The following is a 19170-nucleotide window of genomic DNA, read 5'->3' on the forward strand; positions in this document are numbered from 1 at the left end:
CTTGCTTATATGCCAAAAGAAGTCCAAATTGTCAATTTTTTTTATATTACAATTATATTGAATTGTACGACATGGGAAGGATCTAATGAAATGGTTTAAACGCCTGGAAGATTGGGCTAAAAAAATGTATGTAGATAGTGGGTAAGTGTGGGTTTCGACGTATGGGGTTTCAGTTTCGGTGCATGCATGGTTTCTGCTTCAAAATTTGGCCGACCTAAGTTTTTAGAGATTGATGATGAGATGACTTACCCTATCTAGTACATTTATGAGAGCCAACTTCTACGATGGAGTTTCAGATGACCGTGTTGCTTAAGGTGGGCGAGCACTTGTACAAGATCCGAATCACAAAATGGACTCTCTAATATTCTATGTAAATTATGATATAAAGACAACACATCCTTTAATTTCTTTCCAAGAACAACATGATTGGTATTGTTATACCCTCCTCTTTTGAGGTATTGTTCAAGAACAGCGAGCCTTCATTTCCCAGATATAATCTCATCATATGACTAAATTCCATATAATTTATGACATACATTTCATCGCATATCACATTACAAATTATTATTTACAAATGTAATAGCTAACACTTGATAATTTAACAGAGACAATTATGTAACTATTAAATAATTAATAGACTAGTGAAATATAATAAAGTACTTTTTTTTAAAATTAGACGACCAAGACGATAATAATAATAAATTATGTACTAAAACTTTTAATATATGTTTTAAAAATATTACTTTATCTACATTTATTTTAAAATTTCAATTTTTTAAACTACAATATATAATTACAATGACGAGTAATATATATTTGAATCATTTTAAAATATAACTAAATATGTCAAAAATAAATCTAAAGATAATTTAGATATGATTTATATAAGATAAAAAATTAAGTCTAGATACATAAAAACCTAGGACTTAACCCTTTACCGACTTTTGTCTAATTGAAAAAAAAGCAGAAAAATAAGATTAAATAATTGAAAACATAAACATATATTCATATAATATTTAATTATCGATAGCTTTTAAACATTAAATCATTTTTTGATAGAAAATATTAAATCAAATTTTAAATTTGTATTATTTTGAAATTATTTCAGATTATTCAAAAATGTATGATTAATATGTATTTAAATTTTAAATTTTAAAAAAGTTTTAATCAAAAAATGTGAATTAGATTAAGATTTGATTAGTTAAATGATTGGTTTTAAAAATTAAAAACAGTTTTCTTTGAATGGTTAGATACGCCAAGTCATTCGTATTTACCATTGAGCGATAAATGGAAATATATACCATTTAAATGAATTATGCCGTATATACTATTGATTGGTAACGAACTGTTTCAGTCAAAGGTCAAACCCAATTACGCTGCGCCGCAAGCAACAGCCACCGCCAATCCATTTGTCATTGCGTAAGGAAATACACCGGAAAGGAAGAAAAGCCGACGCCAAGAGTCAAAAACCCGGTCTTAGCTCACACATTCCTTTACGTCACGCAGATTTGAGTGTAAAGCTGTGACCTAATCTATTTGTGTCCCCACCTTCGACAATAACCTCTCGCGCCACCCTGGTTTCATACTCTCTTTGCTTTTCGTTTTAGGGTTTAACCCCACAATCTCCCTTTGTTTTCATGTACAACACTAGGAGAGAAACAAAAAGTGTCTGAAGCGGCTTTTCTGGGTTTGGTTGAGCTCCATATTGATGGGGGCTCTGGCTCCAGCTGTCCCCTCTTGGATACCTGAAGATGACCTCTTGTTGAAGAACGCTATTGAGGTATATACTTAAAAATTTACTTGGTTTTTATAGGGGTGAGATTGAGTCTTTTGGTACTTTTTGAGGATTTGTTGCTTGTTCTAATCTCACATTCGAATTTTCTTTTGTTTGTATTACTTGTTAATTCGGATATAACTATATATTCGTGTTTTCTTTGATTTTTTTAGTAGCTAAATAGCAATGGTTTTTTGTTTTCTTGCCTCTTCTGTTTTATTATTTTAGTTATTAGAATTGTTGAGCTTATTTGACTGTATATTTCTTTATATATATGGCATTGTCTTCTGGGTATATTGTGTTGACCGTTGAGCATGGAATATTTGCAATATAAGGCGTTTGTCACTAATGAGTTTGAAGATTCTTACATTTAAGTTTATAAAGATAAGGAATCTATCAATGGGAGATGATTACTATGTTGAAAATATATTACTTGTAAACATTGTCTAACCTGTGTCGAAGTGTTAAATTTAGAAATGCAACCTGTTTTTGTAGACATCACTGATGAATTAGATTCTATTCATGAATGGAAGTTTGTAACTTTAATCGACTGCATGAATATTGATGAAACTAGAATGGGATTTAAATTGTTTAGTGAGCAAGAAGTTATCGCCTCACGCTAATTCAATTTTCTTTGGACCTGTTTGAACGTTGGTGATATATCATTCTATTTTCTTTATATCTGTTTTCAGGCTGGTGCTTCTCTGGAATCTCTTGCGAAGGGTGCAGTGCGGTTCTCTAGAAAATTCACGGTTAGAGAACTACAAGATCGATGGGATTCTCTCCTTTATGATCCAGTTGTTTCTGAGGAGGCTTCATCTCACATAATTGAGTTTGAATGTTCTGCTTCTAGCACGGCAGGAAATTCAAACGATAGCAATAGTTTGTTTGGGAAGAGAAAGCCTGAGAGTGTACGTAGTTGTTGCGATGCATTGAGTAAAAGAATTCGAAATGATCCCTTTAACTCAATGGATCTTAGTTTACTCGTTGAACCTAATGATAGCAATTCAATTGGGCTTGAAGATGAACCTTTACTTGGAAATCCAATCTCAGATCATTTCAGAGTCCAAGAAACAAATGTGAATGTCATGCACTGTTCTTTTCCTCAAATACAGGAAAGTCCTCACATACTTGGAGAGAATCAGTTTCTTGTTGAGAGTGACTCTGGCACAGAGGAATTGCAAGAATCCAAGGAATTTCCTATGCACAGTTTGTTAGAGGATAATGATAAAGAGAATATATGCTCATGGTTTGAGGGTAACCAGATCTTCAACTCACCAATTGTGGAGCATGGTTTGTCAATTTGGAGAACTGATGAAGACTTCTCTGCATCTGTTATTTCTGCTGATGATGGTCTTGGGCAAACAGTCCTTAACGAAGGAGATACATGTGCACCACCCGATGATGGTATTGCCCAGATTGAATCAGAAATACCATGTGAGGCTTCAGAAAATACAGTGGCTGATACTGAAGGTTATTTGATGGAAATAACCAATACCCTTATGAACGATGAACCTTTTTTATTGGATGTTGATGCAAAAGATGTGATTGATAAGTCTTTCTTTGAAGGTTTGCGCTCACTTTTGGCAAGTTCACCAAACAACGGTGATCAAGATCAGATGACTGAATCAATGACAATTGAAACTCACGATAATCTTGCAAAAGTTTCTAGTTCCGGCCTTGAAGAATCAGATGAAGTTGCAGGATCTCGCCCTATGGATGGGCCCGTCTCTTGCAATTCAAATGTCCTAAACCTTTCTTCTTGTACTTTAAACAGTGAGGATCCAGAAATTCCATGCAATGAAGATGCTGTCTTCCCCAAACAGCTATGCTTATCAACTGCTTCCTCAACAGGACACAAGGAACCCGACAATCCATTATCTGCATTCGTAAAAGATTATTCTCGGGGTCAGAAAGCTAGTGAGAGAGGTCCCTTCCTGATTCAGAGAGATAAAAAGGATCCTGGACAATCTCATGGATCTTCTCAAATAAAAATATCACATATGATACCAGAAGTTGGTCAGCTCCATGCAGAAGTTAAATGTGAGGATTACCCGTGTGTAGCTCCAAGAGGTGATGGTTTTCTATCCAATGCTTCAGCCCAAAGCAATTCCATTAATGTCAGTGATGGTACTTTCCCACCAACATTGCCAAAGGAAAATAGTGAAGAAAATTTACTGGGAATGCATACGAATCATAGTTCAGCTAATTCTTTAACAGGGAAACCTGCTCTTTGTTCTGATAATCACGACAGTTTCCCTCCGGTGAACCCTTCTGGCATTAAACAAGAAGTGGATGCTCTACAAACGATTATTTCTCCAGAACCAGTTGTTAAACCTCCACCATTAAAGGTTGCAGAGTTACATATTGAAAGTGATGATAATGTTCCTTATTACTCGGACGGTGAGGCAATGGTATGTCTTCAAATTCCGATGATTGTCACATCTATTATTGTCATCATTATTAACTCCCATTTTTATTTCTTGTTGTTTTCTAATTTAATGAACAGATCCTTGATATGGACTTGTATCCAGATGACGAAGATTTGTGTGATCAGGAAGGTAACATGTAGTTTTGAATTGCTAACTTGTACTTGCATCTATCAATGTTCTGATTTGGTAGTTTGGTAACACTAGCTGTTACTTTTTTTTTACCTTTCTTTTTATCATTAGCAGAAGAGAGAAAAAAATAGTTTGTCTTGTATATGCTTCCGCATCTCCACCAGTTTTGGGTTGTTCAGATTTTATCTTTTCTTTCTCTATTCTGGAATACTGTCTTTATTGACGAAGAATATATATTTACTTCTCACTGTGCAGTTGCTAAATATCAGCACGAGGACAGAATAAGAGCAATTATGAGGCTGGAGCAGGCTTACCGTTCTTTCATGCAGAGGGACATTGCATCCCATGAAGCCTTTGCCGTTTTATATGGCCGCCATTCCAATCATTATTATATTAAGAAACATGAGGTATTCTAGACCTAAGAATTTCCGTTTTTTAAGCTTTCATACTGTATCCTTTTACCATTCTCCTCATCAATGTTGCCTTTCCCATTTGAATAATATTTGCTAGAATACTGCTATGTTATTGTTGTATTTAGGTGGTTCTTAATCATACACTTGAGTGACTACCTCCTTATCTAAGTTTAATTAGAAAACTACGCTTTATGGAATGCTTATTGGTATTCGTTTAAGACAAAGAATGGATAAATAACTATTCCTGGTTAGGAAACTATATCGTCCAAGGAACCATCTTGTATTTTGTCCTTCATTTGGTCACTTCAACAAAAATGATGGTTTCATTTTCGGCGCTTTGCTCTTTTATGCTAGTGGAGTTTATAGTTTTGATGGGTTTTATTTTTCTTTAATACTTTACACTTTTTAATTTTGTAGATTTTACTTGGTAGAACGACAGAAGATTTCATTGTTGACATTGACTTGGGAAGACAAGGATGTGCTAATACAGTGGCAAGGCAGCAAGTAAGATTTACCATGTCTCTCTCTCTATATATACACCTTTTCTTCTTTATTCTCTGGCCATTTTGAAGTATAGTCACCCAATTAATCCTATAAATGGTACTACCACTTGAACGGTTGCCTACTAACATGTAATACTACTTTCGTGGTTCCCCTCATATATTTAGGCAATCATCAAGATGGAAGAAGATGGATCTTTCCATCTTAAAAATCTCGGCAAATGTTCGATATGGATAAAGGACAATAAAGTAGCTCCTGGGCAGAACCTGGGCCTTCAATCTGGAGATGTGATCCTGGTATTATTTTCATCTTTCTTTCGTAAATATATGGTAACAAGTATTGGACATTGTGACATGCCTACTTCATTGCAGTAGACCTCTTGCTTTTCATGCTCAAGTTCGTCTATGAATGTGTAGAGAAATGTTAAGCTGAATATGGGCTATTTTGCAGATAAGGGGAACCCCGTTAATCTTCCAGACGAACCAGAATTGTGTGAAGCAGTATTTGAAAAGTATGGCAGAAAAAAAGTTGAGCTCGGGAACCCCATGTTAGAAGTGTTTTATGTGCAATTTGGTCACCTTTATTTAGTGGTAGTCTCATGAAATTACTAATTGCAAGTTGGAAAGAAATAGCTTTATAGTCGGTGGAATTGAATCCAATTGGTTACTCTACTTCACTCACCTCACTTTCATGGAACCTACCTTTTTTTAAACACCATAGACATCTCCGACAATTCTTTCTGCGGCTCACTTCCTGACTTGTTCTCCTATTTAACTCGTTTCGATCTCTCCGGGAGCAAACTCACCGGTAAAATACCTGCCATTCTTGGCCCACTCCCTCACCTTGAAGAACTTTACATTGACAACGACCATCTCCATAGACCCATTCCTTCAAGCTTCAACAACCTAACACGCTTGAAACGACTTGAAATCCAACGAAACTATATTTCCGGTGAGTTTCCCGATATGGGTTCACTCAAAAACCTTTACTTTCTCGATGCAAGTGATAACATATCCGGTGGAGGCGAATTAAAGTTGCCATTATCTCTCGTCGAGCTCTCCATGAGAAACAATAAACTAAAGAGCAAATATTGCCGATAACATATGATTAGGTTCTTACAAGTTCTAGATTTCAGTCACAACATGTACGGTACAATATCATCAGTTCTTTTCAAACATCCGTCCTTGTAGCAGCTGACGCCTTCTTACAACAACTTGTCATTATTTACAAGTACCGAGCGACAAGTTTAAACAATAGCATAATAGCTCTCGGTTTAAGGTATAATAAGCTTCGGGTTCTTTTGCCGGTTTTCATGGCTCGATGCCGAAGCTTACGGCTTTATCTTTGGAGTATGACGAGTTCACGGGTACGATACCAGGTCATTATGCAGTCAAAGCTGCTGTTCCTGGGAACGATAATATTTGGTCATTTCAAAGGGTGGGAGTTACTTGTTTGTGCCAATTCCGGGATCGTTGATAGGTCTAAAGCCGGGTTCTGCCGATGTCAACCTGGTGGATAATTGCTTGTCTCGGTGCCCCGACGCCTTCTTCTTCTGCAGAGGTGAGGATCAGAAATCCTTGGTGGATTGTAAAAGCTTTAGTCCAACAATTCCTTAGAAACAATTATAATAAAAAGTTATAGGGTAACTAATAGGATGATGTTTTGCTATTAAAAGTTATAAAACGATCACTTGATCATTTATATATTCTAAATTTGTTATTTTTAGTTAAAAAATTGACAGCTATTTGAGTTAGATGCTATTTTGTTGAATGAGATATGATAAAATCTTATATTATTATTGTTTGAGTTGTATTTTTAGATCGACTCTCTATTTACAATATACAGTTGAATCAGCTCTAAAAAACAACGGTGATACCATTAGACGCAATTAAAATATAGTTTTAACATATCTCAACCAGTATGTTAACGTCCAATTCAGTCGATCGTTAATTTTTTAACAAAAAAAAGTTGAACTTAGAATATATAAATAGTTAAGTAACTATTTTACGACTTTTAATAGTCAAATTAAATAAAACAAATACACTATAATCAAAAAAATATTTTATAACTTTTAATAGTTTGTGACTTAATAAAAAAAATTATATAGTCGATAGATTATGTTGGCAAAGTCTTTAGCTCCTCGATTACCGATTTTGCTCTTTGTTTTTTCTTGCCTTTAACATGAAAACATGCCTTCGTTCGTTAATTAAAACTGAATTCTTTTTACGTTTCAATCACATATAGGTTGAACTAAAAAACTTAAAAATCGACAATATAAAACAAAGATTAAAATGGTAAAATTATTTTTGTTAGGTTTTAGTTCTAAACCAAAATATTTTCATGTTTGGTATTTTTTAAGTTTACTTTTCCTGAATTTTTTATATTTTTTGAATTTGTGTAATTATTGTCAATGTATGGGTCAAACTTCTGTCAATTAATTTTTCATTTAATTGTAATTTATGAATAGATCTTAAATAATGAGTAATGGGTAGAGTTGTTGATGGCATTCTAGCTGTCGTATTTAAAGGCTAACTGGTTGGAGGATTAGATTAGATTAGATTAGATTGCTGAATCTGACTCAACAGTGAGGGGTAATTTGGTTCGGAAATAGAATCCACATTCCCATGTTTAATTAGTCGAGAATCTCATTCCTAATAATGTTTTATTATCAATAATAGATTTTTTGAGTATATTACCGGAAGTGTCATTATCTCTCTTTCCTTAGGTATTGTTGGATTACTGGCATTTTGAATTAAAATACCCTTAAATTTTTTTCTTTCAAAAATATATTTCTTCTCATTGAATAATAAAAATTATACCAATATTAAATTACAAATTAAATTATTTTAGATTTACAAAAAAATCTATAATTAAAATTTTATATGAAGTTCATGGGTTAAAATAAAATTTGACCCTTTTATTAAATCTTTTTATATTTTTAAATTTGTAAAAAAAAGTATATAAATTTTATGAATTTAAATTTTTTAAAGAAAATATATAAATATTTTCTAAATTGTTAAAAAAATAAATATATAATAAGGACAATTAGATCAAATATACATTTCAATAATTTTTTATTCCTTTAACCAAACACGGTAATCTTACATTTATGCTAAATCAAACAAACACAAAATACAACATTCACAGTAATCTTATTCTCTGATAATCTTTTATTCTTACTGATAATATTATATTCTGTTAATCAAACGCACCATGTTAAATAAATATGTAACCAAACAGCCCTCGGGAATAGCAAATGGGTGTGTCGGTAGAAAACTCTTCATTTTCTGGGGCATTTGCTAAACCTTATCCTATGTTCATTTTTAACGTCGAGGATTCCAATTCTTCTGCCACCAAAGATCCTTTGTTCCCCGTCCCATATTTTTATTCCTCCAATCTTATTATATTTCTCTTCAACACACTTCTTTTTCTTTTAAAAATAAAAAACCATACCTAAAACTTACGCATATATACAAATTACGCTATTTAAACCCAACTTATCAAGGAATGATAAAATTATACTTAAAACTCATATATACCTACAGATTAATCTTATTCAAATCTAAATTATTAATTATTTTAACACCATATCTGGGTGACGGTAAAGTCATGGTTTTATTAGTGTTTCGGTTTCACTGTGATTTTATCCTTTTTATCTTTTGAAATATATGATCTATTAACTAATTAATTCAGATCAAATTTTACAAAGATTTATTATGAGGGCGATCCTCCCGATTCAATTTATTTCATTCTCAAATATCATGATTCAAACATCTAATCATATTTAAAAAATTTAACATTTTGTTCTACTAAACCCTTTTATCTTTAATAGACTTTGTGTTTCTAGTCCACAGTCATTGTTAGCTAAGATAGAAAAAAAAAGTGCTCAAATTTTTTAACTTTTATTTTGAATTTAACCTTAAAATAGTTAAATACATTTAATATTTAGTTGCCTTTGGATCTAACAATTTGAGTTCATTTTATCTTAATTGATTTATAAAGTCTTTAAACTCAAAATTTATTTATCCAAAAATTTATTAACTAAAACATATCAAAGTTAATCTTAATATATATAATTAAACAAACTAATTATGATAAATTAATTTTTGTTCCATTAAATTATTTTATACAATCTAATATTGATGTTGTAAATCAATAACTTATGTGAATTAAACAAATTAATTATGATAAATTAATTTTTGTTCCATTAGAATTTATGTAAAATTTATTTAACTTATATTTTAATTTTTTAACTCATCTTGAACTAAAAACTTAAAAAAAACACCTACATACGTTTTACATCCAATCATTAAGGATAAGGCTTGCACTTATTTCTCAAATATCGTCATTGCTTCTTCTCCGAGAAAATAAATTTATAACTCACGGGCCTTTTACCTATTAATTCAATATCGATTTGGGAATTGATAAAAAAAATATTAAATTAATTTCAAAACTAATAAAAGTAAAAATAATCAATTGATTTAACATTTTATTTTGAAATAAATTTAAAGTTGTTGAATCAATTCTAAATCATTTTAATTTAAATTCTTTTATTCATGTAATTTTCCATAATTTATTTCTCAATTAATTTTTCTCTTTGTTCATAATTTGACCAACAAATTATGAACAAGTTAATTTAAACTACTGAAGGGATCAATGAGACATATACAATATGAGCTGAAATAATATATAAATTAATTTCAGTCTTTTCATTTGTTAATTTATATTTTCATTATTTAAGTCAATGACTCGTTCTACTATGAATTTAAGACTGAACTTTCACACATATACAAATTAATGGAAGTTATAACGAATCAATAACCTGTTGATCTAGTAGGTAATATCCAATATATGTATGTGAATTCACCGTAACATGACTCTAAACATCTCATTTAACACCCAAGTTAATCTCTAAGGTTACAAGTATTACAACCACATCATTTGGCATCAAATTTAACCAATTTGACAGTCAATTTCATCACAAGTTTATCAAGTCATACAACTAACTAGAACAAATATCAAACATATATTTTAACTTACAAGACACTAATTTTATGATTTATATGAAGCACAATAAGAATATGAATGCATTACCTTAGACTAAAACACATCAAACATCATAAAACGAAGTTCCTCAATAACCTCTTCAAGACTTTACCTTTCTCTTGATTTTGGAAGGTTTTTCTACCTCATTCACTAATCAAACAAGCAATAAAAGGAATCATAACACAACTAAAAGGATAATGAAAGGTAAATCATTAGCTTATAACTCTCAAATCCTTCATGAATCCCTCAAGGAGTAAAGCTATATGAAACCCTTAAACTATTCTTGAGAGATTTATATAGAAATTCATATTTTATTTTGAAGCTAAGAGATAAAACCGGTGGTTTTTATCTAATTTTTATGTTCAAATATTATTTCATTAATACAATTGCTCAAGAATGAATGTAAAAGAGAATGAAAAAAAGAAGAAAAGGTGTAATCATGGAGGGCATGGCGGATGTACATGGCTCTTTAGGAGAGTCATTACACAGTCATAATTTTGATAAAAGTATTAAATTTAATTTAATTTCTTAACGATAATAGGAAAAAAATAAGGAAATTTCCATACCAAAAATTTTTAGAATAAGATATTAAAATTTTAAACTCACATTATTTAATTTTTAGATCTGTCATTGAAGGAGGGTATGAGGGTGAGGTCACTCTTGGCTTTTTGTCCCCTAATCCCATGGTTTTGACTAAAAAGTAATACTAAAAAAAGTTTGAATTGTTTTTCATCAAAGGGAAAATACCATCTTTGGTCCTCATCTTTCCTTCCACATTCAAAACTATCCCTTAGAAGAATTATCAATTGGGCTCAATTTTTCTCAATTAAGCGCAAACTTTGATTAAGAAACTAAATATATCTTAAATTCTCAACTCTAAACTCGACTCAACTCTTAAATATTAACTCATGATTTTTGAGTCGTTATAATTATCTTACCCTTGAGGATAATTTAGAACGCGTCACCTTTTTGTTCAAAGATGATATTATCGATTGGTGGGAGACTATCGAAATGGCTTTGTAACTAGTAACATCAGCAGGAGAAATGTTTATAAGAAATGTCACAGATATAGAATTGAGTTTAAATTGTATCATCAATTTTTACACGTTGGTTTTTTACTTTATTTTTGTTCACATTGTAGTGCCCATTGTCTTCCGAATCATTGGTAGGTAAAATTGAACCAGCATCCTTAAGCCATCAATAGTTCGCTTTACAATCAGAAATATAATTATATTCTTATGAGTTGCGACTAATTTTTTTCGCTGTGGGTGTTCTTTTAAATAATAAGCAATTTGTTACAAAATATTATTGTAAGGAATTAAGCTAAAATTACATAATCGAGGGATAAGATGAAGACATAGAAATTAAAGTAAATTTAAAGAATTAATGGCGTAAAATGAGAGACTGTGTGTGTGGACCCGTTGGAAATCAGAAGCACCCTACCAAATGGGGCAACTAGAGCTTTAATATTCGAGAAAATAACCTCAGTAACCGAAAAATGCCTTATAATATATGATTTTGATTAACTTTTTTTCGATTTGTCAAAATAACCAACAAAATCTCAATACGATCTCTAAATCGCAACGCGATCTCCAGTATCACAAATCAGTTTACAGATTCGCAACGCGATTTTGACTATCGCATTACGATTTTCCAAATTCGCGTTTCGATTTTAGAAAATCGCAATGCGAATATGTAAATCGCAACGCGATTCTGACTATCGCAACGCGATTTCCAGTATCGCAAATCAGTTTCCAGATTCGCAACGCGATAATACAAAATTGCAATGCGATTTTCCAAATTCGTTGCGATAATCCAAGTTCACGTTGCGATTTCTTAAGAATTTTCTCTAAAAAGATAGTATCCGCGCGGACGTGTCGAAGACACGTATTACCACGACCACGACCACGACCCGAGACGAGACGGGACGGGACGGCGGTGGCAACGGTGCACGAGAGTCCCCCTTGTTCTCTTCCATTCAACAAGGAAGTGGGAAATCCAAGCCTTAAATATACATTCCCAATAGTCTTTCCAATACTATGTGGGATTGAGCATTGCAAACACTTGGGAATCTTTTACACTATCGCAACACATTCTTTATTGTTTCAAAATAAGATCTTACAAATGTCTTGGGAATCTTTTACACTATCGCAACACATTCTTTATTGTTTCAAACTCCACGTGAATTCGGAATAGTTAAAATGTAAACTTATTTTGGATTTTTCACTATCGCAACACTTTTTCACTATCGCAACAACACGTTTTTCAAATTCTCGCAACACATTTTTCAAAAATTGCGTTGCGAATCTGGATATTTGCATTGCGAATTTGGAAACTGAGTTGAAAAATTAGAGTTCGCGTTGCGATTTTGTTGGTCATTTTGGCAAATCCAAAAAAAGTTGGTTAAAATCGTATATTATAAGGCATTTTCGGTCACTGAGGTTATTTTCTCTTAATATTCCCATTTAAATGAAGAGAAAATAAATTGAGTGACCGAAAATGCCTTATAAAATACGATTTTAACCAAGTTTTTTTGGATTTGCAAAAATAACCAACAAATTCGCAATACGAACTCCAATTTCGTAACACATTTTTCAAATTCAAAATACAGAATTTGGAATTCGCAACACAGAAGTCAAATTCCCAACGCGAATTTGAAATTCGCAAAACATAATTTGAAATTCGCAACTCGATTTTGACAATTTCGCAACACGAATTTCTTTTTCGCAACTCAATTTTCTTTTTCGCAACATGATTTTTTTGGGTATATAAACTACACAGCAGCAGCAACCCATAACCTAAATCCCTAAATCGCAACTCAGTCCATCTCCATCTCTCACTCTCTCCGGCGACATCCTTTCATATATCTGATGACATCCGTTCCTATATCCGACGGCATCCTTCCCCATCTCTAATTTTTTTTACATAATTTTATTTCTATATAATTTTTCAATGATTTCTCTCCCAAATTATCAAGTATCAACTTAATAAATGTATGTTTTTCTCTAAGTTAGGGGTTGTTTGTTTGCCTCTTAATAGAACTATTCAGCGCTGAATGTTGAACCGTTCAGTATTCAGCGCGTTTGTTTCGCACCTCTGAATGATTCGGTAATTACTGATTCAGCAAAACAATGTTGAATGATTCAACAAAATAGTGTTGAATGATTCAGCACAGAAGTACATTTTGAATCATTCAGAGCCTGTTATCAAACAGCATGTCACATTCAGAGCCAAACCATTCAGAGCCTCTGAATCATTCAATATTTGAATCATTCAGCGCTTAATCATTCTGAAGTAAACAAACAGTTAGTGATGATATCTAGTTTATAGCTCGTTTGTTTAGTAAATTAATTTATAATTTGTAGAATGAAATCATTTAATGTTGATCATGTTTGGATAGATTTGTGTTATGGAGGGTCATGAGAGAATGTTAATGGTGTTTTACAATATATGCCTTTACCCATGAATCTTCAACTAAAACTGTCATTAAATTTGTTAACTTTTGAAACTCTAATGTTACGTATTTCAAAGAAATTGAATTTAGAGCCTCTAAGTGGATTTAGGTTATCTTATCAGAGAAAATGTAAAGTTTATTTGTTAACCGACAATGAAGATGTTGAACGATTCATTGCTTACATTAGTGTTTCACAAGATGATGTTACATTGTATGTTGTTAAACCTAGAAGTAGTGAAGTTGGGTCAGTAACGGGTAGTAATCAACTAAGTTCTTCAGCCCCAGTTTATGGTGCTCACAATGTACAACGTTTTTATCAACCTCAAAATTTCATGGTTCCACCATAATTTCATCACCAAGAAAATTTTGTTTCACCACATTTCCAATACCAAACACAATATCAAACACAATCTCAAAATCTATAACTTTTCCCTAATCCAAATCTCAATAAACTTTCAGCACCAAATTCTGGTTTTCGTATTGACTAGTTAGACGGTGATAAGCCAACAAAAAATTGTGAGTATTAGTCAGTATTCGAAATTTGATCTTGGTCAATACCCAGACTTTGATCTTGGTCAATACTCGGATTTTGATGATTTTTCAGAAGAAGAAACAGACCCTTCTTGTAATGATTTTGATATTGGTCAATACCTGCATTTTGATGATGAAACAGCTGCTGCCGAGGAAGATGTTGTTGATGATAATGAGGAGGAAGTTACGGCTGTGAATGAACATGTTGAGCATCCATTCTGTAATTCATATAACCCTAAAAAAGAAGAAAAGATGTCCCCAAAGAAAAGAAGAAGAAGAAAGAGTCACGTGAGTATAACTGGAATATGCCAGAATTACTTTAGATACCGGAAGAAGAGTTGGTAAAGATAGCAGTTGATTGTTACACAAAAGTTATTCGTATCAAGAAAGATGATTGTTTTGATACAAAGGAAGACTTGAAGATAGCTTTGTATACGAAATGTGTGGAAGATGGGTATTAACAAAAAGTTAACAAATCAAGCAAAGATCGTTTCGAAACAAAGTGTAAGATTGACAAAAACTGTACATGGCGTATGATTGCAAAGAGGATAAAATATTGCGAAATGTTTCAAGTTAGGACTTTTATTGATAAACATACATGTTCAAGAACCCAAGTTTTTTCTCACCATAGACAGACAAACAAAAAGGTGTTTGGTGGTTTTCTGGCTGAGTTAATGTTTTTTAATGGCATGGTATATCAGGGACATGAAATTATGACTGATATGAATGCTTGGTTCAAGATTCGTATCTCATATTCTCAAGCTTGGAGAGCCAAATGTTATGCATTGGAATTGTTGAGGGGGTCGCCAGAAGCATCGTTTGCCCAATTGTCGGCTTATTGTCACAATTTAAAGCTAAAAAATCCTGGGTCGGTAACTTATATCAAAACAGATAGAGATGGACGTTTTGAGTTGATGTTTATTGCCATTGGTGCTAAGGTTAGTAAATCAATATAATTTTGTTGACTCATTTTTGTTAGTTACATGCATTTCACATTTAAATGATTATATTCCTTGTGTATATTATTTTGTAGATTCGTTCGTTTATTACTTGCATGCGTCCAGTTATTATAGTTGACGGGGCACATTTGAAAGGTTGATACCTTGGAGTAAACTTATTAGCAGTAGCCATGGATGCTAACAATGGGATACTGCCAATAGCTTACGAGGTTGATAAATCTGAAACCTCTGATTCATGGACATGGTTTATGAGGTATCTTAGGGATTACATAGGTCCTATTAGTAATTTGACAATCATATCTGATAGGGCAAACTCAATTGGCAACGCTATTAGAAGGTGTTTCCTAGATGCTTTTCATGGACTTTGTGGTGTTTATTTGTACAGAAATCTAAAATCAAGGTATGCTGATATAAAAATCACAAATTGATATACTAGAAGGCTGTAAAAGCTTATCGGGAAGTGGATTTTAATAAGCATATAAATTGTTTAAGACGTGTTTTGCCTCAATGTGCTTAAACACTAGAAGATGTCAGGTTTGAAAGATGGTCAAGAGTATATCCACTTGGAGCAAGATATGGTTTCATGACGTCCAATAGTGCAGAATCAATCAACGCTCTAAGTTGTCATTCCCGAAAATTACTCATTATTATGTTAATGGAGTTTTTTCGAGCCTCTATTCAACAATGGTACTATAAGAAAAGAAACCATGCATGTATTATTTCTTTAAATTCGTAACTTATCATATTTAATAGATTTTACTAAGTATTATTTATTTAAATTTACAGGAACATTGGAACGTCGTGTTACACCATGGACTGAAAAAAAGATAACGAAACGTGTTGTGAAGTCAACGTCATAGAGAGTTGAACCATGTTCAATCACTTTGTTTGAAGTCTTGGATAATAACTTAAATGGGCTTGTCGATCTAAATGCAAAGACATGTAGTTGTATGAAATGGCAAACATCTAGTTATCCGTGTGATCATGTTATAAAAGTTGCTCTTCATCTAAACCAAGATGATTCAAGCGCATATGCTATGGATTGCTATACTACAGAAGTATATCGACAGACTTATGCCGAGATTATCTACCCTATTCCACATCATTCTGAGTGGGACATACCAGATGACTTACAAACAGTTTTGCCACCAGTCATGGACAGAAAGTTACCTGGCCGACCAAAATTCACGATCGTATATCGTCTAAGGGTGAAGAGAATAAGATATCGACATGTAGTCGATGCAAGGAAAGTGGTCATACAAGGTTGACCTGTGGATCACCAGTGTCATAACAATCATCTTTTTCAATACCAAAGTATAGATCCTCATCAAAATCCAAAGCTCATATGGTGCCAAGCAAAATGAAATCAAAATCAAAATCCCAATCATAATCGCCTTCACCTTTTGGGACTATTAACTTAGGTGATTTTTAAATGTAAACGTTGTATTATGTGTATTTTATGTGTGAATGCATACATTTTTGCAGTTATGAATGCATTATAAAGTTGTACTCCTGACATCACATATACTAGTAACTTGGGTTTGAACATTGCTATGATTTGTTCAGTTGTTATCACTTATTAAATTGTTGTATGTTATCTTCTTTTTGAAGGTGTTTGCCTTGAATTGAAACTAGAAAAAAATATGGTTATTGTGAACTTCTCCAGATTCGCAACTCGAATTCCAAATTCGCAACTCAAAAATCAAATTCGTAACACGAAAATCGCAACTCGATATTAAAATTCGCAACTCGAAATCGATTTCACTTTTCATTTTCGCGTTGCGAATTTAAATATCGAGTTGCGATTTTCGTATTGCGAATTTGATTTTCGAATTGCGAAATCGATTTTCGAGTTACGATTTTCGTGTTACGAATTTGATTTTCGAATTGTAAAATCAATTTTCGCGTTGCAAATTCGATTTTTGCGTTGCGAATTCGATTTTTGTGTTGCGAATTTGATTTTCTTAAACTTATTGTGCCTTCAACAGATCTTTTTGGCCAACATAATGCAAATTGAAATTAAACAAATCAATTAAACAAGAAAAAAAATTATTTACACTTTACAGCACATCCAACCTAAAATGCTCCTAACAATAGGGAGCTTACAGACATTGGTCAGAAACAGTTCACTGTATACAACAGAATTTAGGTTGACAATCATTATATACAACTTGCAAATGGATATGATCAGCCAATGAACTGAGATAAATTAAATTATTTATCATGTATCAACAAATGGTTGTTTATGAACACTTTCAGTACCCGGTGAGGTTGTAAGCATCTCAATATTTCTCGGCTTCAAACCTATGCATAAAACTCACAAGTGAAAATCATGTACATTCTAATCACAGTTCAGAGTCATATAGACAAGCGAAAGGAAATTCTCACATTGTCATATTGTCGCATATCAACCATTGGATGCAGGTAGGACACGTCTCACATGTATCTCTCTAGCCATAAAATACCGAAACCACAACCCTACTGCAGCTCTATCTCTATCTGTCGGAGGTAGAAACTGTTTACCTCATTTCGTCATACATTCCAAGCACATACATACAACCGGATTACAATCCCCTCTGGCTATTGACGTTTATTATGACGCTGTCTCGTCTCTCATCATTGTAACTTTTAAATTTTTTTGGCTTCTCGTTTCCTGAATCAGTCCAATAAACAATCACATCCAAGTATTTAGCCAAAAGATCGCTCCATCCCCTACAAATAATATCTTCCAAATCAGACAATGATATGTAATTCAACATGCTGTCATATACTATCGTCTTCAGGGATGGGAGCTGAAGCTCGACGAGAAACCAATGACGACATTCCATAACAGGGATAAACACCTGCAATATAATAAATAATACTTCAACTGCGCACATCAAATAAATTTTATGAACACCTTTAAATATGCAAAAATAAATACTAACCTTATCAACCTCCCACCACGCATGATAAGGATAACTTTGCCATTACCTAACACATATGAAGCGTCTCTCTGATCCTGCAAGTGAGCTGCGTGAAAAGACGAAGGCATAATAGTCCATCGCGTCTTTTTGAGTTTCTTCAAATTCCTTAAGATCTGAATTCGTGTTACTCATGCATCAATATGTTGTTTTATAAAAAATACATATATTAGTGAATTTAATAAATTTTTAAAAAAATCAAAATCAATATAAAAAAAGAATATAATACTTACCCCCATTCAAAATAGTCATTCTCTTCAACCCCTAATAAAACACCCCACCAAGACCGCTCAAGAAACAAATGTGTATTGTCGATTTTGCATATGTCGGTGAAGCACCCTGGCTCCGCTCATGTAGATAAAAATAAACTGCGGTCTTAGCCCAAACAGTATTATCCTTAATTGTGTCCGATAGTGTGTATATCTTATGTTGAGGAATGGTACTGGCCGGTAACTGATATGAAATCCATATCTGATCCATCATATCGGGCACAAGAGGGGGTTTACTAATATGTCGATATATTATGGAATGTGGATCTTGAATGATGGGAGGGGTCTCTTAAACGATGAGAGGTGAATCCTGAACAATAGAAGTGGATCCTGAACAATTGTAGGTGGATCAGGCTTCTTCTTACGCAATCTTGGAACTATTGGGGTGAAAGGAGACGCAATGGTAGGTCTACGGCGTCTGATGTGTGATGTAAAGCATCTACTTCATCGAGCCGCTAAAAATAAATTAATACATAAATCAGTAAATAAATAAATAAATAATGTCGAAAAAAGGTTATTTGTAATTTTAGTATAATATTTCTTATAAAATTAAACAAACTTGCCTCCTTGCATAGAGTATGAACCTCATTTTACAACGATGAAACAATCTCACGTAGAGCACCGACCTTATCACGTAAAGTAGCTATCTCACCACGTAAAGCATAATTGTCATCACGTAAAACAGCTACCTCACCACGT

General features: G+C 32.9%; 1 protein-coding gene across 1 annotated transcript; it reads left to right on the forward strand.

The window, feature by feature from the left end:
• The first annotated feature begins 1339 nt into the window (after positions 1-1339).
• Positions 1340-5888, forward strand: LOC120185687. The gene is made up of 7 exons (XM_039189846.1): positions 1340-1780; positions 2467-4188; positions 4284-4335; positions 4591-4742; positions 5166-5252; positions 5417-5545; positions 5700-5888. Exons 1-7 carry the CDS (start codon positions 1709-1711, stop codon positions 5799-5801), a joined length of 2316 nt encoding a protein of 771 aa, XP_039045777.1. The 5' UTR covers positions 1340-1708; the 3' UTR covers positions 5802-5888.
• The last annotated feature ends 13282 nt before the right edge of the window (positions 5889-19170 follow it).

Source organism: Hibiscus syriacus, unplaced genomic scaffold, assembly GCF_006381635.1.
Source record: "Hibiscus syriacus cultivar Baekdansim isolate YM2019G1 unplaced genomic scaffold, ASM638163v2 tig00004004_pilon, whole genome shotgun sequence".
NCBI lineage: Eukaryota > Viridiplantae > Streptophyta > Magnoliopsida > Malvales > Malvaceae > Hibiscus > Hibiscus syriacus.

What these genes read in the sequence shown, in the direction of transcription:
- LOC120185687 (XM_039189846.1), top strand. Translation starts at nt 1,709, where the DNA reads ATGGGGGCTCTGGCTCCAGCTGTCCCCTCTTGGATACCTGAAGATGAC. An exon ending in AGATTTGTGTGATCAGGAAG is followed by an intron (nt 4,336 to 4,590) that starts GTAACATGTAGT and finishes CTCACTGTGCAG; the next exon opens with TTGCTAAATATCAGCACGAG. An exon ending in ATTATATTAAGAAACATGAG is followed by an intron (nt 4,743 to 5,165) that starts GTATTCTAGACC and finishes TTAATTTTGTAG; the next exon opens with ATTTTACTTGGTAGAACGAC.